This window comes from Strix aluco, chromosome 34 (assembly GCF_031877795.1).
Source record: "Strix aluco isolate bStrAlu1 chromosome 34, bStrAlu1.hap1, whole genome shotgun sequence".
Taxonomy (NCBI): domain Eukaryota; kingdom Metazoa; phylum Chordata; class Aves; order Strigiformes; family Strigidae; genus Strix; species Strix aluco.
The window spans coordinates 24,311-48,927 of record NC_133964.1 but is presented as its reverse complement, the minus strand read 5'-3'; the positions used below and the strand labels follow the sequence as shown (position 1 = coordinate 48,927).

At 51.4% G+C, this 24,617-nt stretch overlaps 1 protein-coding gene and 1 pseudogene across 1 annotated transcript; both read right to left on the bottom strand.

Moving 5' to 3' along the window:
* Nucleotides 1–292: 292 nt before the first annotated feature.
* Nucleotides 293–1,309, bottom strand: LOC141917109 (olfactory receptor 14A16-like). Its single transcript, XM_074810202.1, has one exon. It carries the CDS (start codon nucleotides 1,244–1,246, stop codon nucleotides 293–295), a length of 954 nt encoding a protein of 317 aa, XP_074666303.1. The 5' UTR covers nucleotides 1,247–1,309.
* A 13,056-nt stretch (nucleotides 1,310–14,365) lies between these two features.
* LOC141917178 (olfactory receptor 6E1-like) lies at nucleotides 14,366–15,494 on the bottom strand (annotated as a pseudogene).
* Nucleotides 15,495–24,617: the final 9,123 nt, after the last annotated feature.

Sequence of the window (24,617 nt, the reverse complement as noted above, 5' to 3'; positions counted from 1 at the left end):
CACTGCACTGGGGAGATACCGTATTATTCCAGAGATGGGGTAAGAGAGTCAGACTGGGCCCAGTGTTAGAGGAACATGTATACAGGCACCAGGTGAGACTGAGGAGGCAAATTCCTCACTACTAGTGAGTCGAATCTAAAGGTTTGGGTAGAAACAAAATAAACATATAACAAAATTGTAAGGACACTGATGATAATGATAATTATAATGAGAAGAAAATAAGAATGAATATACAATAATAATAACAATAGCAACAACACAACTACAGGCTTGAAATATGATGCCCTGACAGTCATTTGCAGAGAGTGAGTGGAAGCTTATAAAGGAACAGCCATGAAAACAGTTTGCTCAGGGCATCTTTGAGGTCTTGGTTCCTCATGCTGTAGATGAGGGGGTTCACAGTTGGAGACACCACTGAGTACAGAAATGACACCACCAGGTCCAGGGATGGGGAGGAGATGGAAGGGGGCTTCAGGTAGGCAACTATGCCAGTGCTGACAAACAGGGAGACCACAGCCAGGTGAGGGAGGCACGTGGAAAAGGCTTTGTGCCATCCCTGCTCAGAGGGGATCCTCAGCACGGCCCTGAAGATCTGCACATAGGACACCACAATGAAAACAAAACATCCAAAACCTAAACAGGCAGTAACCATGATAAACCCAACTTCCCTGAGGTAGGAGTGTGAGCAGGAGAGCTTGAGGATCTGGGGGATTTCACAGAAGAACCGGTCCACAGCATTGCCCTTGCAGAGTGGAAGTGAAAATGTGTTCACAGTGTGCAGGAGAGAATTGAGGAACCCAGTGCCCCAGGCAGCTGCTGCCATGTGGACACAAGCTCTGCTGCCCAGGAGGGTCCCGTAGTGCAGGGGTTTGCAGATGGCAACGTAGCGGTCGTAGGACATGATGGTGAGGAGAGAAAACTCTGCTCCAATGAAGAAGAGAAAGGAAAAGATTTGGGCAGAACATCCTGCATAGGAGATGTCTCTGGTATCCCAGAGGGAACTGGCAATGGCTTTGGGGAGAGTGGTGGAGATGGAGCCCAGGTCGAGGAGGGAGAGGTTGAGGAGGAAGAAGTACATGGGGGTGTGCAGGTGGTGGTCACAGGCGATGGCGGTGATGATGAGGCCGTTGCCCAGGAGGGCAGCCAGGTAGATTCCCAGGAAGAGCCAGAAGTGCAAGAGCTGCAGCTCCCGTGTGTCTGCGAATGCCAGGAGGAGGAACTCAGTGATGGAGCTTCTGTTGGACATTTGTTTCTACTGGACATGGGGACCTGTACATGTTGGAACAATCAGTGAGAAGTTAGGGCAGATTTCTCTGAACAAAAGATACTCCAGTTCTTGCAGAACCCTCCCAAGCTGCTTCACCTCTTTTATGAAACCTTTGGCAGGTCCACTGCATGAGCTTTGTTTGCTGCTGGCTGAGGGTACCCAAGGGAGCAGGGGTCTGCTGTGGGCTCTGGAGGACTCAGTGCTATGCTACAACAGCAGGCAAAGAGGAACATGGGGTCATCTCAGATCAAATCCCCTTCTGATAACAAAGACTTATTAATCTTTATCCCACCAATTCACCCAACTGCAGAGCAGAGCTGTAGGGATTTTGTTTTGTTTAGTCTGTTCTAGTGGCCCCACCACACCTCAGGAGTGTTCTTAAGGCAGAGATCCTTGGCATTTCTGCTGCACTCCATGGTGGAGTCTTGTGGGTCCTTAGAGACAAAGGGTCTGTCCCTTCGTGCGCAGTGAGGACAGCCACTGTGTCCATCAGTCCTATCCACAGCTGCCTTGTGCTGGCACCCTTTTAGCTGGAAGACAATCGCCCTCAGCTGTTCCCTGTAAAAGAAACTGGACCCTGATGAGAGCAGAGGATCTCAGCTCTCCCCTCCCAGCCAGGGACACAGAGGAGTCTTTACAACTGCCCACATGAAGCCGCCCAGCAGCATTTCCATGTACTTAACACCAAGATGTCTTCTCCAGGGGGTTTCTAGAGAACTCAGAAGGCCATGGGTCAGCTGTTCCCTTCTGGAGGGCAGCCTGCAGCCAAGGAGGACCCCCCAGGGAAGGAGTTGAAAAGCCAAAATTGTCATGTCAAGAAGGGAGGGGCAAATTGCCCACCCCACCCACTGCGATGAACGGAGTCCCAGAGTAAAGCAGGGGACAGAGATGCTTTTCCTCAGATCCATCGGCACAACAGAATCCACAACACCAGTGTCTGAGCTGTGCTTGATGCCTCCCCCTCCACACCAGTGAGTGCAGCAGTAAGAAGAAGGGTAGCAGGGAGAAGAGGGGAACACGCCAAAGTGCTCATGCCAAGGAAGGCAGGACAGGGAGACAACGCTGGGCACTCGAGCATTTCTCCTCCTCTGTTGTCAGGCTGCTGGGAGGGCAACTCATCACCATGTCCCTGTCACATTAATGGCGGGGGGCTCTGCTGGGTGGGAGAGGAGACCAGGGAGTTGCTCAGTGAAGGTGTCTGCACTGCAGGGGATGGCAAAGAGTCACCATCCTCCCACAGCATTACTGGTAGGAACTCCCTCACAATCCTGCCCATGTTTCTGCTGCCTGGAGCTGTCACACCCAGGAGCTGTTTGTCTGTCCCTAAGTCTCCTGCCTGTCAGTGCTCACAGCCCCCATCCCACCCGCTGTGTGCTCAGCTCTGCCCTGCAGACACCTCCTGGCAGCAGGGCCCTGCCCAGGGACATCTCTGTGTGTGTGCACAGTCTTAGGAACAGTATAAACAACTGCTAAGGAGAACTGGGGACTCAGTGCCTTCTCCAGAATGGAGAAATAAATTCCCGTCTCCTTGTGTCTACTCAGGCAATGAACAGGGGAAAACACAAAGCACAGACACTTTCCCTGTCAGTTAAATGCTGCCTTGATGTACTTCTTCAAAAAGGCTCTCACTATATGTCCTAGGGGTGATCTGGAGCTGTGAGCAGCCCTGACCCACGCAGCACCCTCTCCACAGCAGAAGGACCCTGCCCTGCCGGGGGTCTCTCCTTCCCCACACAGCTTCTCCCCACAGCGCCGTGGGCAGCTCCCCGGGCAGGCTGAGTGCTGACCCTGGCAGGCGGCAGAGTCCCTGCCCCAGCACACAGCCCCTGGGCTGCAGGGACCCTGCTCTCAAGGACAGCCCTGGGCACCCCTGGCTGCACCCGCGCCTGCACACCCCTGCAGCCGTCCCCGGGAGAAGGCAGCCGCCATGGCCTGTCCCTCTGACAGTGCAGCAGGGAAGCCCTGCTCTGGAGCACGGCCTCCTCCTCCAGACACCAGGGACATTCCTGGCGGCTGTGCCGGCTTCACCACATCCCTCCACCACCTGCAGCTGCATTGCCCTGCACCCACAGACTTACTGTGTCAAGGGCTGCGAAGATTTCTCCTCCAGTGAGCTCTCAGCATCCTGCCACTGCCGTCTGCCTTTCCCCTCTCTGTGCCCGGCTCCTCTGCCCTCGGTGCCTGCAGGCAGTGCCCTCAGCCCTGCTGCGCTTTGCAGAGGAGCTGCTCCTGGGCAGAGCTGTCTCTCTGCAGCACTGACCACTTGCCCTCAGCTCCCTCTGTCCCAGGAGCCCGGCCCAGCTCCGCAGCAGAGGACCAGTCCAACGCATTTTAATGACCCCTTGGGTGGGTTTGTTGTTGAATATATGAACCTCAGACAGTGACAGGACGATGAAGGTGCCTGTCAAGAAGTCACTCTCAGATGCAGACTACAAAGTTACTTGGCATTTTAGTGGGTCCCTGTGAGGACCATTACTGAGAAAGGCTCTCCAGGGCCTTGTTAGATCAGAAAACTCCAGGCAGAGATGACAGGGAAACAAAGGCCATGGAACAAATTCTGAGTGAAAATGGGTGTGTTACATTAAGCAAAAGGGCCAAGGCCTGACCCCAACCTCTACGAAGTCAGATCCTGTCCTTCACACACCGCTGAGGGCTCTTCCTGGGGCAGTGTGATGTCGGGATGGGCTATGCCAAGGGCAGGACAATGGTCCAACACCTCCCAGGCTCTTGGGTGGGGAAGGGGAGGCCATGAGACCCAGTGCTGGAAGGAGAAGGTGCATCCTCATGGGCATCAGTGGCAGAGACAACAGCCAGAGCCAAGGGCAGAAAGAGCTCATCTCTGCTGGGGGATTTTCAGACTTTCTTCATCCCTCTATCGTCTCCACCACAGGCTGTCCCACTGTGTCCCACACCTGCACCTCTTTCTCTGCAGGCTGGAGACCTCCACCCGGCTACCACACCTTGCTCTCACCTCAGCATCTCCCTTCCTTTACTGAGATCTCTCCATCCTCCCTGGCTGCTCCTTGAAACACAAAGCCTGGGGCTGCTCCAGTCTCCCTCTGGGTGACTTGTTACACCACAGCACTGCCCTTCGAGTGACATTTCTCTGTGTCCACTCTGGGCCTCCCAGCTGCACTTTGTGGCATTAGTTCTTTCTCATGATGTATCTCAATACAAAGAAAAGCTCCATCATCTCTGAAATCCCCCCTCAGTCACTCTCAGGCTACTCCTATAGTGCCTGGAGCCTCCACACCACTGGGCCAAAGAACTCCAGAACCCTTAACCACCCCACACAACTCATGGGCACCAGGTCCCGAACCCCACCTTGGCAGAGCTTCACTCAACACTCTCCAGGTCCTCCCTACTTCTCCAAAATTGGGAGCCACAACCTGGGACTCACCCATGTGTGTGGGGCCACACCAGTGCTGAGTGGAGGGGGATGGTAACTCAGCGTTTCAGGGTGGCCCATGCTCCTCCGAATGCAGCCCCGTAGGCAACTGCCCTTGTTCATCATGTCCATCATCTCCTGGCTCGTAGGGCATCCCTCGTAGTGCCCAGGCCCTTCTCCTCAGAGTTGCTGCTCAGCCGGTCACGTCCCAAACTGTCCTGATGTACGAGGCTGTTCGCCCCCTGCTCCCAATGATGTAGGATTAGCCACTTTTCCTTGTAAAACTGCAAGTTTGAGAAATCCCAGATTTTGTCAAGGTTCCGATGGACTGTAGAAAAGTTTGTTCAGCTTTTAATATTTGTGTGCAGCTGGCTTATCTTGACTGGGGTGTCTCTCACAAGAGAACAGCATGAGGAGTTGCAGGGCACTACAAATCCCCTCTGCTGGAGAAACTGCGGGGTCCTGGGGGTCTGGTACTGATAAGGCCATGGGGCTGGACCCTGAGGGGAAGATTCCCTTTATGGGAGAGAGCAGCAGGAATGTGTGGAGCTCTGCCTGGGGATGGAGGATGAGTCAGCTGAGCTGAAGGGTCATGGACAACACTGTGGTGGGTGGATGTCTGCTATGGACCCCCAGATGAGGAAGAGGAAGTAGATGAAGCCTTCTGCATTCAACTGGAAGAAGCCCTGCACCTCATGGCACTCCTAAACTCTCCCAATATTTGCTGAAGGGGCAACACAGCACAGTGAAAGCCATCCAGGAGGGTTTGGGAGTTAATTGACAACATCATCCTGACAAGGGTGACTGAGGAACCAGTGAGGGGAGGTGTCCTGCAGGCAATCATACTTAGAAACAAGGAAGAGCTGGTCGGGGATGTAACATTCAGGGGTGAGAAAGTAGAGTTGAGGCTCCTGAGAGAACAGAAGAAGGCAAAGAGCAGGACTTCAGTGAGCAGGCTTTGGCCTGCTGAGGAACCTGCTTGGCAGAATCCCACGGGATATGACACTGAAGAGAAGAGGTGAGAGGTATTTGATGGTCAAGGATCTCCTCTTCAAGCTCCAGAATAGCACCACCAGATATGCAGGAATTGAAGCAACACTGGAGAAGGCGCATATGGATGAGAAAGGAGCTCCTGACAAAAATAAGCATAAAGAGGCGGCACAGAGAATTTCAAATCTGGCTGCCTTCCAGCCTCAGATGTTCCATTACTCTCTGCTGGAGAAATAAATTTTTGTGTTTCCATGCATGTGTCTACGACTTTGTGTGTGTTTTTCTGTGTTAGGGGGTACTGGAGGGATGAGGGGATCCCAGGACCAGCTACTGGACAGGTGGAGAGTCTAAGATCAGCTCCTGGAGAGATCACTACTGGACACGTGTCTATAGAGCCCAATGTTTCCCACTCCCACAGCCCAGCATACAAACAGCCCAAACCTTGTTTCTCCTTTCTCCACTGACAGTGGTTGTGCTTGGCCGAGGTCCCTTCCAGGATGGGTGACGGTGCATTTCCTTCCACCGCAGGTATTCCCTTGGTGATGACGGGGAGAGCGCTCACGTTCCCCATGACCATGGAAGGGAGCAGACATACATTTGTAGCAATCAGCTCTTAAATTTTGTTCCACTGAAGTCATTGAATTCTTGGCAGGGAACCTCTGATGCAGGATTCATCATGTCGGAGCTTAACCTTTGCTTTTCTTTTTCTTCCTTTTCCCTCCCAAGTTCTTCTCTTTGATCATCCTCATACATTCCTCTACAAACAGCCCAACTCTGCTCTTTCCCCACTGCCCCTGACTTTGCTTGCTTTGTGCCCTATTAGAGTTTTTTAACAGGCTTCTCTTGATTCCTCCCTTGGTCAGTACAAACCCAACAACTCCTTTTATTAGCTGTGGTGTCCTGCAGTTTCTTATCCGGTGATCTTGTGTTGATGCCTCACCACAATCAGGGTGAGCCACCTGCACACAAACATTGACAGCCAGAAAAATGGAGCTTCAGTCCAGGAGGCCTTTGAGAAGCTCTGGGTTTTGGCCAGGAGGAAGGTAAAGTTTTAGAAGGAGAAGTGGCCAGTCCTGCATTGGGGGGAAGAATAACCTCTATCGATCCCCAGGTGTAAGAAATCAGGCAAGGAAGGCAAGAGACCAGCATGGCTGAGTGGAGACCTGCTGGTCAAAGTAAAGGGCAAGAAGGAAATGCACAGGCAGTGGCAGCAGGGACAGGTATTCTGGGACAAGTAGAGGGACGCTGCCCAACTGTGTATGGATGGGGTCAGGAAGGCCAAGGTGCAGCTGGAGCTGAACGTGGCAAAGGATGCACAGAATAAGAAAAAGGGCTTCTACAGGTACATCAGCCTGAAAAGGAAGGTCAAAAAACTTGTATCAACTCAATGAACAAGACTGGAAAACTAGAAATAACGGGCAGGTAGAAGGCTGAGGTACTTAACAAGACTTTTGCCTCAGTCTTCACTGCAACCTCTCTTCCCAAACCTCTCGAGTGGATGGACCACAAGACAGGGACTGGGGGAGCAAAGTCCCTCCCACTGTAAGTGAAGGTCAGATTCAGGACCACCTGGGGAACCTGAACATACATTAGTCTGTGGGACCTGACAAGATGCATCCCAGAGTCCTGAGGGAATTGGCTGATACAGTTACCAAGCCACTCTCCAGGATATTTGAAGTCCTGGCAGTCAGGGGAAATCCCCTGTGCCTGAAAAAAGGGAACCATTGCACCCCTTCTTGAAAAGAGTAGAAAGGAGGACCCTGGGAACTACCGACCTGTCAGCCTCACCTCTGTGCCTGGGAAGATCATGGAACAGATCCTCCTAGAAGCTGTGCTGAGGCACTTGGAGGACAAGGAAGTGATTTGAGACGGTGTGACTTCACCTTGCCTGACCAACCTTTTGGCCTTCAAAGATGGAGTGAAAACAACAGTGGGCAAGGGAAGAGCTATGGATGTCGTCTAGCTGGGCTTCTGTAAAACCTGTGACACAGTTCCCCACAACATGTCCAGCTGTCAGGGGTGCTCTGTCCAACCCCCATCACCACCCCAAGGTGCCTGGGTCATTCCATGTGCAGCTGCCCCATGCAATAAGAAGGACTGGTGCCGAGGAAGGTGGTTGGATCCATGCCGGATGCAGGGGTGACTCTGCTGCCAGGGCTGGTGTCTCTGCCAAGCCTGGATCTGCCCTGGGGGCTCTAGGCGTGGGTGCTGGGGGTGCGCGAGAAGGAGTCCTGGGAGGGATAAATCTGCCCTTCACTTTTTCCATCTTCACCCAGCACTCGCCACACTGCACAGGAAGATGAAGGTCGCAGTGCTCACCATGGCCCTGCTCTTCCCCATCCTGCTGTGCACCCTAGAAGATGCTCAAGTGAGTCCCCAGTGCCACGGGGAGGGGGTCAAGGCTGAGGATGGGTCCTGGCTGCAGGATATCAGCTCTCCTGCAGAACGAAATCATAGTGGGGAGCATGAAACCCCTTGCCTTGGCCTCTCCCTTTCCCAAGCCAGGGGCTCCTGCAGGCTCCCCTTCACCTCCAGCCCCATCTTGCTCCCCTCCACAATTCCATCTCTTCCCTGCCTTCGCCCACAATTAATGTTCTTGTCCCCAGAGCCTCAGTTCCTGTTGGAATGGTTGGACCCGTCTCTTCCCTGGGAGTGTCCCCACAGATTTCTTGTCCTGATGACACCACGTCCATCCCTCTTGTGCAATGCCATCCCCTTGTTTTGGTCCCTTCAGACATCTCATCCCTGGAATCTCTTTCATTTCCTATCTGGGGTCCCCAAATCCCCTCCCTTTGATCCCTCCCGATGCCTTTCTTTCTGTCTTTCCCCTCAGTCTTTTCCTTTTCATCCTGTCCACTGCAGTAGTGTCCCCAGATCCCCTTCCTTGAACCCCCACTCCCAAACACTCTCCCAATCTTGTCATTTTTGTCCTCTGTGGTCCTTTTCCTTCTGTCCCCACTAGCCACTGTGCTTGAAGTCTCCATGTCCCCTCCACTTGAATTCCTTTAATACTCACTTGCATTCGACACAGTCCTGTCCCTGCAATACCTCCAGCCCAGTACCCTGGTGTCCACTAATTCACCCCAGTGCCCTGTCTTTGGGTCTCCCCCCACCTCAACCCCATCCTCTCTGAAGGACATGAATTCCTCACTCTCTCCTTGTCTCCATCCCCACCCCTGGTCCTTGCATGGACAGGTATCCCAGGTGACACTTGGAGGAATGGGGCCAGGCAGAGCAGAAGGGATTTTCCTTCTCAGACCAGGGGAAGCCATGGGCCTGCAGGGACTGGGGACACCTGTGTCTCACCACCAGCCCCACCCAGATCCACTCCAGACCACCCTTTTGCTGGTCTTCCCTAGGCATTCTTCGAAGCAAGTGCAGGTTATGGCGTGGTGGTAAGTAGTGGGGTGGACTTGGAGGGCATCCAGTCTGGGGAACTGGAGGGCACTTTGGTCCTCCCATCCCTTGCTGGTACTGGGGACATCTCAGTGACCAGTGAGGTCTCATAGCCTTTCTAACAGGGTGTATTTAAGAAGGTAGGTGACCACGATATCTGCTGGCCTCAGACCCTCCCCTCCCATGGCCAGGACACTCCAGGGCATCCAGTGTGCCCCAGTAAAACCCTGGGCTTTACCACCTAACCCTCCAAAGCCCTCGTTCCCATACTCTGATCCCGTCACCCGTGCTTTCGATCCTGGTGCAGCAAGCTGTGCAGATCCCACCTGTTGAAGTGTTATTTCATTTTGCTCCTGTGAGCTCTTTCAGTGTTTTCTTACAAGGAAAACAATTCTAGTCATGACTTCTACTGCCCTAAAAAGAGGATGCCCACACGGGCATTTGTTGCTGTAATTTTGTATGAAGGAAAGGACATGCAGATGGCATGATCATCAGTGGCAGGTGGGAGCTTCCTGCACTCTTGTCTTTTACAATCAAATTTAACTTACGACCAAGGGATACACTCAGCCCAACAGGACCTGAAGCCCAGGCTGTACATGGAGCACAGCCCAGGCCTGGGTCTACTCAGCTTTACTGTTATGAGGATCATTGACTCCTCAACGCACGGTGATCTTCTGGTCAGGATAAACGAACCTCCTGATGAAGGACAGCAGGAGGATGGATCCTTTAGACAGTTAGAGAACAGACACAAATTCACGCCCTGGTAATCAGTGGAGACTTTGAAGACCATGGACCTCTGCTAGGTGGCCTTGGTTGAAGGGAAGGTGGAAAATAATCCCCAACCCAACATGCGGGAATGCCCTCCTGGACTTGTTTTTCACAAGAAGACAGGGCAGGACTGGTGGAAGATGTGGAGGGCAGCTGTGGCTACAGTGCAAGTGAAGGTGGCAGGGTTGAAAACCCTGAGGGAAGTCAACAAGAGAAATTGTAACAGTGCTGAGAGGAAGGATCACCTCCACCAACCTGCTGGCAGTGCTCTTCCTAATGCAGCCCAGAAAGCCACTGGCCACCTTTGCTGCAAAGGTGCAAAGCCTGGAGAAGAGACGGCTTTGGGGAGACCTAATAACAGCCTTCCCATACCTTCTTGGGTGTCCTCATGGAAATGCAGCCAGGCTCTTCACTGTTGTGCATGGTGAGAGGATGGGGGCCAATGGGCATCAGCTGAAACAAGGGAGAAAAATATTTCTGCTCATCAAGACGGTCAAGCACTAAAGCAGATCTCCCAGAGAGCTTGTGTCATCTCCATCCTTGGAGCTTTTCAAGCTGAAAATGAATGGAGCCCTGAGCAACCTGCCATGACCCAGAGGTGACGCTACCTTGAGCAGGAAGTTGGACTAGAGATCTCCTCAGGTCCCTTCAGCATGAATGATTCTGCATTTTGATCCACCATGGATCTTTCCTTCATGGTGGGAGGGAAATCACTCAGGTTCCTGGTGGCCACAGAAGTCAATGAGAAAGTTTGCTCAGATGATCTGTGAATTTTTTGATGCAGGCATGCTTGGCAGGTACCTCCAAACAGTCCTGATCTTTTCCATTGCTTCACCTTTTCCTGTCTTTTCCTGCTCAAAATTTCTTCCCCTTGACCATCCTTGCACCCTCCAGTGCAAATAGCCCATATCTATTTACCTTTTCCTCTTTGGTCCTAGTTTGGCTTCCTTTGCCATTTCATTTGGTGTTTCTGAACTTGTCACCATGGGAATGTGTACCTTGGTGAACAGCATCATTGAATAGGTGCCTCCTGTTATTATCTGTTATGTCCCGCAATTACTCATGCTCTTATTGTGTCAAAGTCACCCCATGTCAGGGTGAGCCATCTGCAGGCACACATCACCAGCTGGCCCAATGGAGATTCATTGCTGGGGAAGCCTGAAAATCTCTGGGGTTCGGTCAGTAGAAACCTCATGAAGCTTTACAAGGCCAAGTGGCCAGTCCTGCATTTGGGGACAGAATAACCCCATAGATGGGGGCATGCGGGGACCTGACTGGCAGAGGAGTGACCCCGAGGAGAAGGGCCTGGGCATCACTAGGGATGCCATACAAGGCAGAGGTGCATGTCACCGTGAGTAAGGCCAGCTGCCTGTGGGGCTGCGTTAGGGGGCATGTGGCCAACTCAGACAAGGGAGTGATCATCAGCACTGTGGTGGGCACATCATGACTAGTGTGTCTGGGTGTGGGGCTCCCTGTTCTGAAGGAACAAGGAGGAACTGGAGAGGCTCCAGAGCAGATCTGCCAGGACGGGGTTTGGGGACTTTGTGGAGAGGCTGAGAAACCTGGGCTGCTTTAGGCTGGTGAGGTGGAGCCTCAGGGCACTGTACAAATAGCCTGCAACTGCTTGAAGGGGGGTTTCAGAGATGATGGAGCATTTCTTGGTAGTTGGAGGAGAAGGAAATCTCAAAAAAGTGTATCTTGGAAGGTTCAGACAGCATTTGAAGAAGAAGCTATCTCACTCAAATGGTAGCATTGTGGTGCAAGAGATCACCCCGAGGGAGTCAGGATCAGCCCATGGCTTTGTCTTTCAAGGAACAGGCGGTGAAGGTGGAGAGACATCAGTGAAGGTGTGGAAATGCTGAGGTAGGAGCTGGGTGGGAAAGCAAGATGGGTGTCTGCAGCCTGGAGGGAAAGAGGTGCAGGCATGGGACAGTGTAGGACAGCCTGCAGTCGAGATGGCCAAGGGCTCTGGCAAGGCTAAAAGGCCCAACAGGACCAAGGTCTTTCTCCCCTTGGCTATGGCAGTTGCCTCTGCCACTGAGGCCTAACAAGAAAAAATTATTTTGAGTCTTTGGACTTCATTTACTCTTCACCATTGCTTGGGGAAGCCGGGAGGTGTTGTGCAGTTTTCCTACACTTGGCATTGCTCACCCTCACACCCCACTGCCCCCAGGAAGAGCCCTGAGCCACACATGAGGGGCAGCATCTCCTTCCCAGGGCCTGAGGGTCAGGGCTTGGCCTTTCTGCTTCATAAAACAAACCAAGGGGTTTCTCAGCATTACAGCCACCTGCAGGGTGCCTTTGCCTACCTGCAATCACAGCCTCCAATTATCTGCTCTAACGAGTCCCTGGAGAGGCTTTGTCAGTAGTGGCCCTCAGTGGGGCCCATCAGTGCTTCAAGGTACTTTGAGCTTTGCTGCTGACTTTGACTTCTTGAGTACTTTGCTCAGTCTCCTCTCAGTATCTGAGGTTCATGGACTCAGGGCCAAATACACCATGGGGCTCATTAAAATAAAGAAAACCCTAACGAGCTATTTCTCTTCCTTTAGTTTTCTTCAAGGCTTCAGGACTTGTACAGCTCATTGGATCATTTCACAGTGTAGTTAAGCAGGAAGATTTCAAGGAGGATCTAGTAAAAATTATTTTTTATTTTAACGGTTATTTTTATTGACATTTCAGATTAGAGAAGAGGTGATAGAAGCCTTCTGCAATTGACATTGATCCAGAGGGTCTCCTCAGGAGCTCTGCACAGGTAGCAGAAGCAGCCCCTTGAGGTCTGGCACTGTCTGGACAACCTTGCTCCTCACCTCCCCAGCCTCACCATTTCTGTCATTGGCCAGCTGGGATTTACATCCCTTTTCCTTACATCCGACTTCTCCACTGCCGTCTGCAGCGGGAGGTTACAGCTCCATTGCACCATCTCCCACCTGTTTTCCTGAGAGAAATGGTTGCACACAGGCACAGAAGAATTTTTCCTATTTGCAAGCAAAAGACAATGAAACATGATCAAATTTTATAAACAATAAAGCACACTCCTCAACCTTCTACAGCCTTTCGAGAATTGATAATTTAATGAGAAGTGTTTTAGCTAGATAGATACAAAAAGGTAGATATAAACATAATGAAAGATTTGGCTAAAGAGACAATTAGACTATTGAGAGACAGGCAAGGTTTGAGTCCCTGAAGCTCAAAGCAGCAGCACAGGTGAGAGGTGTCTGAATGAACAAAGAGTAATGGAAGGAGAAAACTGCAGTTCTGGGCCCCACAATTTCAGAAGGGTGTTAAAGTCCTTGAATGAATCCAGAGGGGGCAACAAAACCTCTGAAAGTTCTGGGAGGAATGTCCTGTGAGGAGCAGCTGAGGACTTGGTGTTTGTCTAGTTTGGAGAAAAGGATGTTTAGGGGTGACCTCATGGCTCTGTGCAGCTTCCTGAGGAGGGGATGTGGAGATGGAGGTGCTGAGCTCTTGTCATGGTATCCAGTGACAGCACGTGTGGGAATGGTTCAAAGCTGCATCAGGGGAGGTACAAACTTGGCATCAGGAAACATTTCTTTACCAAGAGGGCAGTGGAACACTGGAACAGGCTTCCTAGAGAGGTGGTTGATACCCCAAGCCTGTCAGTGTTTAAGAGACATTTGGACAATGCCCTTAATGACAGGATTTATCTTTTGGTCCACCCTGAAGTGGTCACGTATTTGGAGTAGATGGTCGTTGCAGGTCGTTCCAACTGAACTATCCTATCCTATCCTATCCTATCCTATCCTATCCTATCCTATCCTATCCTATCCTATCCTATCCTATCCTATCCTATCCTATATTCCTGTACAAGGTGGATCCCTCCAGCAGCTGGGCTCGGACACTCACTCTCCTCAGCAGCTGCCCCTGGGTACCAGCCTCCCCAGTTGCAGGCACCTGGACATACAAGCCCTCGAGGCCGCAGCCCCGTTCCAGATGCTGGCACAGACCACCCCAGTCACACACAGACTCTTAAGTTCACTCACTCCAGTCTCTCAGTTGCTGGCACTAATGACATATGGGCTGTCTGACCCCCTGCTCCTGCTCCAGTTGCTGCACTCACACCCCCATGCTCACATGTTCATGCAGAAGAGAGATTCCCTCACACAAGAAACAGTTAGAAATTAAGTTTAATGAGAAGACAGGACAGGCTGGCTTGGCGGGGTTCTCCCCTAAATATCCCATAATAAGTCCTGTGCAGTGCAAAAATGCTTTTCCCCTGCATCCCATCATGTGTCCCACACCCCTAGGCAACAATCCCCTCAGTCCAAATGCTGACCCAGAGCTGCTCTCAGTGGCTCATCCTGACGGGTTTCACCCCTGGACAAGGGGGCTGGTGGCTGTCCCAGGGCAGCCCTGGAAGGAGCTGGGACAAGACGTTCATTCCTCAGGAGCCTGTAAATTGGGATCCCACCTGCCCCTGTGCCTCGGTTTGTGGAGATGGGCTCCTGATGAGCTGGTGGCTCTGCTGTGATGGGCCTGGGAGCAGCTGGGGCAGGGTGTTAACTGAGTTACTCCTCCTGCCGTTGTTGGTGCCGCCTTTGTGTGTGCAGATGAGCTTCTTCTCACTTCACCTGACACAGTCCAACAAGAACAGAAATCTCCTGAGGCATCTGTATTTGGAGGTGACACACCTGTGCACTGGTGTTATTTAACAGATGAGAGCAGATCACTGGAATTGCTGTCCAGAAATGCACCATGATTAGGGGAAAAGCTGTAGTGTCGCACGGGCAATGGCTTCGTTCAGGGCCAGGATCACCGTCTTGTTTCTAAGTCTGTAGATGAGCGGATTTAAGAATGGGTACAGGACAGTGTTCAGCAAAGCTACAGGTCTGTTTGTCTCCAAGGAAACACCTTCTGAAGGACGCACACAGAGAGCAATGCAGCTCCCATATGCAATGGCCAAGGTGGTGAGATGGGAAGAACGCGTAGGAAAAGCTTTTTTCCTCGCAGAGGCTGCTGGAAGGTGTAGAATACAGAAAAGGATGCGCATGTAAAATGCCAGAGTTAAACATAAGGAAGCCAGTCGGCCAACTGATATTAAACCAGAGTCTATTTTCCACAGCAGGCTGCTGTCAGAGCAGGACAACTTGAATAAGGGTCAGTTGTCACAAAAGAAATGGTGGATCTTGTTGGAGCCACAGAAAGTCAGCTGGTAGAGGAGGAGCAGACGGTAACTCGAGAGTGTGATGCCCATGACCCAGCAGCAGGAGCCAGGTGGATGCAGAGCTGAGGCTTCATGATGGCGACGTAACACAAAGGCTGGCAGAGAGCAACACAGCGGTCAAAGGACATGACAGCAAGGAGAACCGACTCTGTACAGCCCAGGGCAAAATAGAAATAGGATTGGGCACAGCAGCTGCTTAGAGAGATTGTTCTCCTACCAGAACCCAGGATCACAAACAATTGGATGCTTGTGGAGGATGTAAACCAGATTTCTATGAAGCACAAACTGCTGATGAAAAAGCACATGTGGGTTTGCAGGCGGTGATACACACACGAGGGAAATGATGGTTGTGTTCCCCATCACTGTTGTCAGGTGCATGAGCAGAAGGACCAGAGAGAGAAATGGTCAAACACTGAGAAGCCCTCTAGGATGAACTCAGTAACTGCAGTTGCATTTTCTGGTTCCATGCTGAATTTCAGCTCATCCTGCTGAGACAGGAACATGGCAAAACCCAAGTGTGATAATTTCACAGTCTGGATGAAGAGTTCTGTCCTTCCTTTTCTGCTTCTTTCCTTTCTAGCACTCTTCCTCCACAACACCGACAGAGTCCTTCAAGCTTTTCTTACACTCTGATTTTTGTTTTATATTTCAGAGTCCTCAGAGAATTTATTGTCTTCTTTCTAGCTTTCTCAAACCCTCACCCAGAACTCTTTCTCCAGAACAGAAGATTTTAAAGAGACTGTTGGCTGTTTCACCCCATTCCTGGGAAATACCAAATTCACTCAGACCTGCTGCAAACATCTGTCACAGCTAAGTGCCAAACTCATCTCTTCTACTGCACAAATGCTAAACCATCAAATCAAATCAAACCAAATCAAACCAAACCAAATCAAATCAAATCAAATCAAATCAAATCAAATCAAATCAAATCAAATCTCTATGTTGAAAGCTATTCTTTCTACTTTTCAGTATTTGCCTTTTTGGACTAGAAATCCCTGAGAATCTGTTGATTTCAAAATAAGTAATATCAAGCACATCTTCTCTCATCCCTTGCTTTCTTCCTCAGCTTCTTGCTCTGTCTTCCCTCAGAAAAGGGGGAGGGGGTTTAAGAGGGACCAAGTATAACTTGTCTTCTTTAGCTCTCCACATAATGACTGAAATGTATTATGGTTCCGCACAGCCTCACCTGACATCCGTCTGCCCTGAAATGCAGTTGTTCCCAACAGTTGCTCATTGCTATGACTATCAAATGCAGAGCAAGAGAAGAGTGTCTGGAAGAGATCCGTAACATTTCTTTGGCAGGCCAGTTATAGGTTGGGAGGACCCAGGCTCTAGAGTTTTCTCTTGTCTCTACTGACTATAGAGGGAGCCTTGGGAAAACAAGTTCTCCCAGGCACATGCAGGACTAGATGAAACTCACTATTCAAGTCTCAAATCTCTGATTTATTAAGTCTTTTTTTTTTTTTTTTTTTATCAAAGACATGGAAGCACAAGGAAAATATATGCAATAACGACTGATGGTTTTCCCTTCCTCTTGACATTTGTTTTTAGACACAGAAAGGAGCAGAGCAGATGGTGACTCCAAAACTAGGATGACTCAAAATGGAGGGGGAGGAGATGGAAGGGAGGAGATGGTGGGTTTTAAGCTGCGAAACAAAGCTTCTTCACGGACTGAGTTGTCCCCTCAGGTTCTGTCCCAGGGCAGAATCGGTACCACTTGCACGAGGAGTAAATGGGAAGTTCAGTCCAGATCACTGCTCCCTGTTTGCAATGACATTTTACCTTGGGGCTCAGGCCAGTCTTAGATCCCAAATGTCCAGCTTGTTCTTTGCCTCCAGTCTGGCATAGGGGAATCTCTGCTCTGGGTTCATCTGGAAAGTTTCCTGAGATTAATCCACTGGCTGTATTTGAGCAAAAGCACAAGCTCAGTCACCTACAGCAGTATGAGCCCAGTGAATCGGTGAATCAGAGGTGACAGTCCCAGTTTCCATTTTGTGGGTCAGCTCAAACACTCAAAGGTTTCTGTCTTCTTACTCTGTTGGGTGACACCTACATTTCCTAAATTATTCTTCTCCTGAAAACACTTTCTTAGGGGAACCTGAAAATTCTGGCTGCACCATCTGAATAAATTATTTTTTATAATATTTGTTGCCTGAGAGTCTACTAGGTGACGAAACCTAGGGTGAAGAAACTTCTTCAACAGTTTTTCACCCCAGATGAGACCCTAGGCCACCACTTTTGGATCCTCTCATCTCCAAACATCCAACTGCCGAGTTCACCCAGGACCTTTGGAGCAGGAGACACTGAAGGGTGAGTGTTAAAATTCCCTGAGCAGATTTTATGGAAATACTGAAGGGAGTTCCTTGCGGAAGGTTTTTGCGGCGCTTGGCTCAATCGGCGTAAAACGCACAAATTGAAAAAGAGTGAGTGCGTGGCCTGATCAGCATAAAACACACGTGGATAAATAAGGGAAGTGTTGGGAAATACACCCGGCACAGAGAAGGGGATGTCCTTGGTCAATGTACTATAAAATTGGAAAAGAACTTTTGGTACATGAAGTTTATCAAACAGGCGCACTTCTGCCGAGAAGGCCGGTCATTTATAACTGGAGATGGAAACCTGGCAGAATGGTGGCCACCGTGAGGGACCTGTGACCACCACAGACTTACATTTCTGCCACATCGCCGATGCTGAATGAACTCAACAGGTGGAAGGAAACAGAAAGCCCTGGCCAGCAAATAATCTAAGCTGGGACATAATAACGCAGCGGGTTGAGCTGTCCTGGTTTCGGCCAGGTTAGAGTTAACTTTCCTTGCGCTGAGAGGGAGCACGGCTGGAGGGCCAGGTCTGGTCAATCATTGGAGCATTCCTTATCATGTGACGTCACGCTCAGTATAGAGGCGCACGCGTGCTCTCTCACGCCCCGTTTTGGTTTCCGGGTTGGTGCGGAGGGATTTTCTGGTGCGGCCGGATCACTGCTGGGGACGGGCTCTGTACCGGGTGCTGCTCGGTGGTCACCATTTTGGACTATTATTACTGTTTTTGTTAATATTACTATTTTTTTTTTTTAATTCCACCGATGAATTTCTTCCTTTTCCCTATTTCGTGAGGGGAAAGCAGACAACTGCCCACTCAGCGATTGGCTCCCGGATGACTTCAAACAACAGTTTTTTTGCGCCCAGAGCGGGGCATGAAGTTTGAGACAATGGCAGAACCGGTAATAACGTCGATTTCTTGGCTCCTTAAGATTTTATCACCTAATTTGCATTACGTATTTCCCACGCTCTTGCTCACAGTCCGAGAGTTGGGTTAAGATCTTGGTTTTGGCTGTGCTACGTGATGCTGATCCATGACCGGGTGCTGTCGCCGGCCCTGGGGGTATTTACAGTTGTGTTTGAGGAATTCAGGAATTTCCGACACCTTTGGAACGCTGATATCAACGTGGTGGTCGAGCTGGGAGCTCGGTCCTGCACATGGCTCAGGTTTTGTTCAGGGTTAAGGAACTATTTATCACCCGGAAACCTGCCCCAGGATTGGAGAATTACGAGTGGTGGGGGTGTGGAGTAGCATGGGCGAGGACCTAGAACGGTGGGCACCTCCGGGGTGTTGGAACTTCACTCCTGCACGAGTGCGGAATCGTGAAGAATTAGTAAAATATTTGGGAAAAGTATTAGGAGCGATCGTTTCTCTACTCAGGAGAACCCATAAACACCACGGGGGAAGCTGTGGCATCACCTGTGTGACCGTGGAGAAGACATGAAGAAATGGGATGGAGAACCGACCTACCTCCTAGAAGAGCGGGTGTGTGAGTTGGAAGGAGGAATGAGGACAAAACTGGGTTCTTTTAGGAGAAATGCTGCTCCGGTGTCCAGTAACCGAGTGCCCAAACAGAGCGGGAAGGTCGACTTTGCTCGTGGTCCTACGAGAACTTCTGACTTATCTTCACAAGGAGTAACCAAGGTGAGGCTGGAACACGTGGACACTTTGTCGTTAGTGGGTCTCATGTCCAACAGCAGCCGTAGTCGAAAGGAGAAGGATTTCAGTTCTGTTGGGGGGTCCCAGCCTCAACCAGGGTCCTTCCTTTGTCCAACCTCCAGGCTCGTGGATGTTCCCCGAGGTCCATCCAAGCGTGAGGAGCAAAGGAAGCAATGAGAGGTGTCTCAGCGTCCCCACCAGCCCCAGGGCTGAGGGCCAGCCATGGCATGAGGAGATGGAGGCCGGTGTCTCCCCGTGTCCCCTGCTCCTGTCCCCAAGGCATCCTCCAGCTGCCCCAGCAATGGAGAAACTTGCCCCGAGCTGGTGCTTTCACAAACAGGTTTCTCTTGGTCATTTCTTTCCACCCACCTTCCCTCTAGGCCCCCTTTAAGCACTGGAAGAGTCTTCTCTTCTCCAGCTGAACCCCCCCAACTCCCTCAGCCTGTCCTCACAGGGGAGGTTCTCCAGCCCCTGATCATCCTCGTGGCCTCCTCTGACCCCGCTTGATCAGATCCGTGTCCTGAAGATGTTGGTGCCCCCAGAGCTGGACACGGCACTGCAGGGGGGGGTCTCACCAGAGCAGAACAGGTGGGGACAATCCCCTCCCTCGACCTGCTGGCCCAGGACACGGGTGGCTTTCAGGTCTGCGAGGGCGCACATGGCTGGGTCATGAGTTTGTCATCCACTGCCACCCCCAAGTCCTTCTCCACAGGGCTGCTCTCAACCCACCCATCCCCCAGCCGGTGTTTGTGCGTGTCATTGCCCTGATCCATGGGCGGGACCTTGTACTTGGCCTTGTTGAACTTCATGAGGTCTGTAGGGGTCTAGAGGGTCTGCAAGGAGCTACTGGAGGAGAAGGTGGCCCAAAACACCTCCTGGAGAAACCGGGGGGTCTTGGGGGTCTGGTAGTGATGAGGTCATGGGGCTGGACCCCGAGAGGGAATTGGTGGTGGTTGAGCATCAGCAATGGCTGGAGCTCGGCCTGGGGATGGACGAGGAGTCAGCCCCACCATGAACCTCCCCCTGACCGCTCCCAACCCCACCAGATCCCTCAGCGCTGGCTCAACCCGACTCTTCAACCCCTCCAGGGATGGGGACTCCCCCCCTGCCCTGGGCAGCCCATTCCAACGCCCAACAGCCCCTTCTGCAAAGAAATCCTTCCTAAGAGCCAGTCTGACCCTGCCCTGGCGCAGCTTGAGGCCATTCCCTCTTGGCCTGGCGCTGGTTCCTTGGCTCAAGAGACTCCTCCCCCCTCTCTGCACCCTCCTTTCAGGGAGTTGCAGAGGGCCATGAGGTCTCCCCTCAGCCTCCTCTTCTCCACACTAAACCCCCCCAGTTCCCTCAGCCGCTCCCCATCAGACCTGTGCTCCAGACCCTGCACCAGCTCCGTTGCCCTTCTCTGGACACGCTCGAGTCATTCAATGGCCTTTTTGGGGTGAGGAGCCCCAAAACTGAACCCACCCATCGAGGGGCACCCGGCATTTGGCCTTAGTGAAACTCCCCCCGTTGGGCTCAGCCCATCGCTGCACCTGCCCAGGTCTCTCCGCTTCCACCTCGGAGCAGTGACCGAGACAGAGGAGCAGCAGCGTTCACAGAGCTCATCGTCCTGGGAAGAAGGAAAGCCCAAGTTTGGCTTTTCTCCTCAAAAAAAAAAAAAAAAAAAAAAGGCCAAGACGTCTGTGCTTTTCTACACCCTCATTTCTGCATCTAAAATAATTCTTTGATTTCCAACCCGTGGTGGTGGCCAACTCCGCTCAGCAGCAGGACACCAACCTCTACCCCGGCTTTAGGATCCCACCACAGGATATTTGGGTTTTTAAATAACAAAACAGCATCAAACCATCCAGGATCCACCACCCACAATCAGACCACCCACCATCCATGGTCAAACCTTCCACCATCCTCGATCAAACCTTCCACCATCCATGATCAAACCTTCCACCATCCATGATCAAACCTTCCACCATCCTCGATCAAACCTTCCACCATCCTCGATCAAACCTTCCACCATCCATGGTCAAACCTTCCACCATCCTCGATCAAACCTTCCACCATCCACGATCAAACCTTCCACCATCCACGATCAAACCTTCCACCATCCTCGACCAAACCTTCCACCATCCATGATCAAACCTTCCACCATCCACGATCAAACCTTCCACCATCCACGGTCAAACCTTCCACCATCCTCGATCAAACCTTCCACCATCCACGATCAAACCTTCCACCACCCTCGATCAAACCTTCCACCACCCTCGATCAAACCTTCCACCATCCTCGATCAAACCTTCCACCATCCGTGATCAAACCTTCCACCACCCACGGTCAAACCTTCCACCATCCATGATCAAACCTTCCACCATCCTCGATCAAACCTTCCACCACCCACGGTCAAACCTTCCACCATCCATGACCAATCTTCCACCATCCACGATCAAACCTTCCACCATCCACGGTCAAACCTTCCACCATCCACGATCAAACCTTCCACCATCCACGATCAAACCTTCCACCATCCACGGTCAAACCTTCCACCATCCACGGTCAAACCTTCCACCATCCACGATCAAACCTTCCACCATCCTCGATCAAACCTTCCACCATCCACGATCAAACCTTCCACCATCCACGATCAAACCTTCCACCATCCTCGGTCAAACCTTCCACCATCCACGGTCAAACCTTCCACCATCCACGATCAAACCTTCCACCATCCTCGGTCAAACCTTCCACCATCCTCGATCAAACCTTCCACCATCCGTGATCAAACCTTCCACCATCCTCGATCAAACCTTCCACCATCCTCGATCAAACCTTCCACCATCCATGGTCAAACCTTCCACCATCCTCGATCAAACCTTCCACCATCTATGATCAAACCTTCCACCATCCTCGATCAAACCTTCCACCATCCTCGATCAAACCTTCCACCATCCTCGATCAAACCTTCCACCATCCATGGTCAAACCTTCCACCATCCTCGATCAAACCTTCCACCATCTATGATCAAACCTTCCACCATCCTCGATCAAACCTTCCACCATCCTCGATCAAACCTTCCACCATCCTCGATCAAACCTTCCACCATCTATGATCAAACCTTCCACCATCCATGGTCACACCTTCCACCATCCATGGTCACACCTTCCACCATCCATGGTCAAACCTTCCACCATCCACGATCAAACCTTCCACCATCCACGATCAAACCTTCCACCATCCTCGATCAAACCTTCCACCATCCACGGTCAAACCTTCCACCATCCACAGTCAAACCTTCCACCATCCATGGTCACACCTTCCACCATCCATGGTCAAACCTTCCACCATCCACGATCAAACCTTCCACCATCCTCGATCAAACCTTCCACCATCCATGATCAAACCTTCCACCATCCACGATCAAACCTTCCACCATCCTCGATCAAACCTTCCACCATCCATGATCAAACCTTCCACCATCCACGATCAAACCTTCCACCATCCTCGGTCAAACCTTCCACCATCCACGATCAAACCTTCCACCATCCATGGTCAAACCTTCCACCATCCATGGTCAAACCTTCCACCATCCACGGTCAAACCTTCCACCATCCACGATCAAACCTTCCACCATCCACGATCAAACCTTCTACCATCCATGGTCAAACCTTCCAAAATCCATGATCAAACCTTCCACCATCCATGATCAAACCTTCCACCATCCATGATCAAACCTTCCACCATCCACGATCAAACCTTCCACCATCCACGATCAAACCTTCTACCATCCATGGTCAAACCTTCCAAAATCCATGATCAAACCTTCCACCATCCATGATCAAACCTTCCACCATCCATGATCAAACCTTCCACCATCCTCGATCAAACCTTCCACCATCCACGGTCAAACCTTCCACCACCCTCGATCAAACCTTCCACCATCCATGGTCAAACCTTCCACCATCCATGATCAAACCTTCCACCATCCACGATCAAACCTTCCACCATCCACGATCAAACCTTCTACCATCCATGGTCAAACCTTCCAAAATCCATGATCAAACCTTCCACCATCCATGATCAAACCTTCCACCATCCACGGTCAAACCTTCCACCATCCTCGATCAAACCTTCCACCATCCACGGTCAAACCTTCCACCACCCTCGATCAAACCTTCCACCATCCTCGATCAAACCTTCCACCATCCACGGTCAAACCTTCCACCACCCACGATCAAACCTTCCACCATCCTCGATCAAACCTTCCACCATCCACGGTCAAACCTTCCACCACCCACGATCAAACCTTCCACCATCCATGGTCAAACCTTCCACCATCCACGGTCAAACCTTCCACCATCCTCGTTCAAACCTTCCACCATCCTCGATCAAACCTTCCACCATCCTCAATCAAACCTTCCACCATCCACGGTCAAACCTTCCACCATCCACGGTCAAACCTTCCACCATCCATGGTCACACCTTCCACCATCCTCGATCAAACCTTCCACCATCCTCAATCAAACCTTCCACCATCCATGGTCAAACCTTCCACCATCCATGGTCAAACCTTCCACCATCCATGATCAAACCTTCCACCATCAATGATCAAACCTTTCACCATCCATGGTCACACCTTCCACCATCCACGATCAAACCTTCCACCATCCACGATCAAACCTTCCACCATCCATGATCAAACCTTCCACCATCTATGATCAAACCTTCCACCATCCATGGTCACACCTTCCACCATCCATGGTCACACCTTCCACCATCCATGGTCAAACCTTCCACCATCCACGATCAAACCTTCCACCATCCTCGATCAAACCTTCCACCATCCATGGTCAAACCTTCCACCATCCACGGTCAAACCTTCCACCACCCACGGTCAAACCTTCCACCATCCTCGATCAAACCTTCCACCATCCATGATCAAACCTTCCACCATCCATGGTCAAACCTTCCACCATCCTCGATCAAACCTTCCACCATCCACGGTCAAACCTTCCACCATCCATGATCAAACCCCAAACATCCAGGGGCCATGAGGAAGATCATCTTCCATTGGGCAAGTCAACCTCCTCCTGCCCCAAGGGGTCGCGGTTTCCGTGAAAGAACGTTTTGAGTTATTCAAAAAGTGGCGGCACCGAGACGCCGCAGCCCGAAGCGTCCTCAGCGCGGCAAGGTCCTCCTCTGAGGGGGGGTGGTGGGTGGTGGGTGGTTGATTTGGTTGGTTGGTGGTTGGTTTGGTTGGTGGGTGGTTGGTTGATGGGTGGTTGGTGGGTGGGTGGTGGTTGGTTGGTGGTTGGTTGGTGGTTGGTTGGGTGGTTGGTGGTTGGTTGGTGGTTGGTTGGTGGTTGGTTGGGTTATTGGCTGACTTGGTTGGTTGGTTTGGTTGGTGGGTGGGTGATTAGTGGTTGGTTGGGTGGTTGGTGGTTGGTGGGTGCTTGGTTGGTGGTTGGTTTGGTTGGTGGTTGGTTGGGTGGTAGTTGGGTGGTTGGTTGGGTGGTTGGTTTGGTTGATGTGGTTGGGTGGTTGGTGGGTGGTTGTTTGGGTGGTTGGTTTGGTGGTTGGGGGGTTGGTTGGGTGGTTGGTTGGGTGGTGGGTTGGGTGGTTGGTGGTTGGGTGGTTGGTTGGGTGGTTGGTGGGGGGTTGGTTGGGTG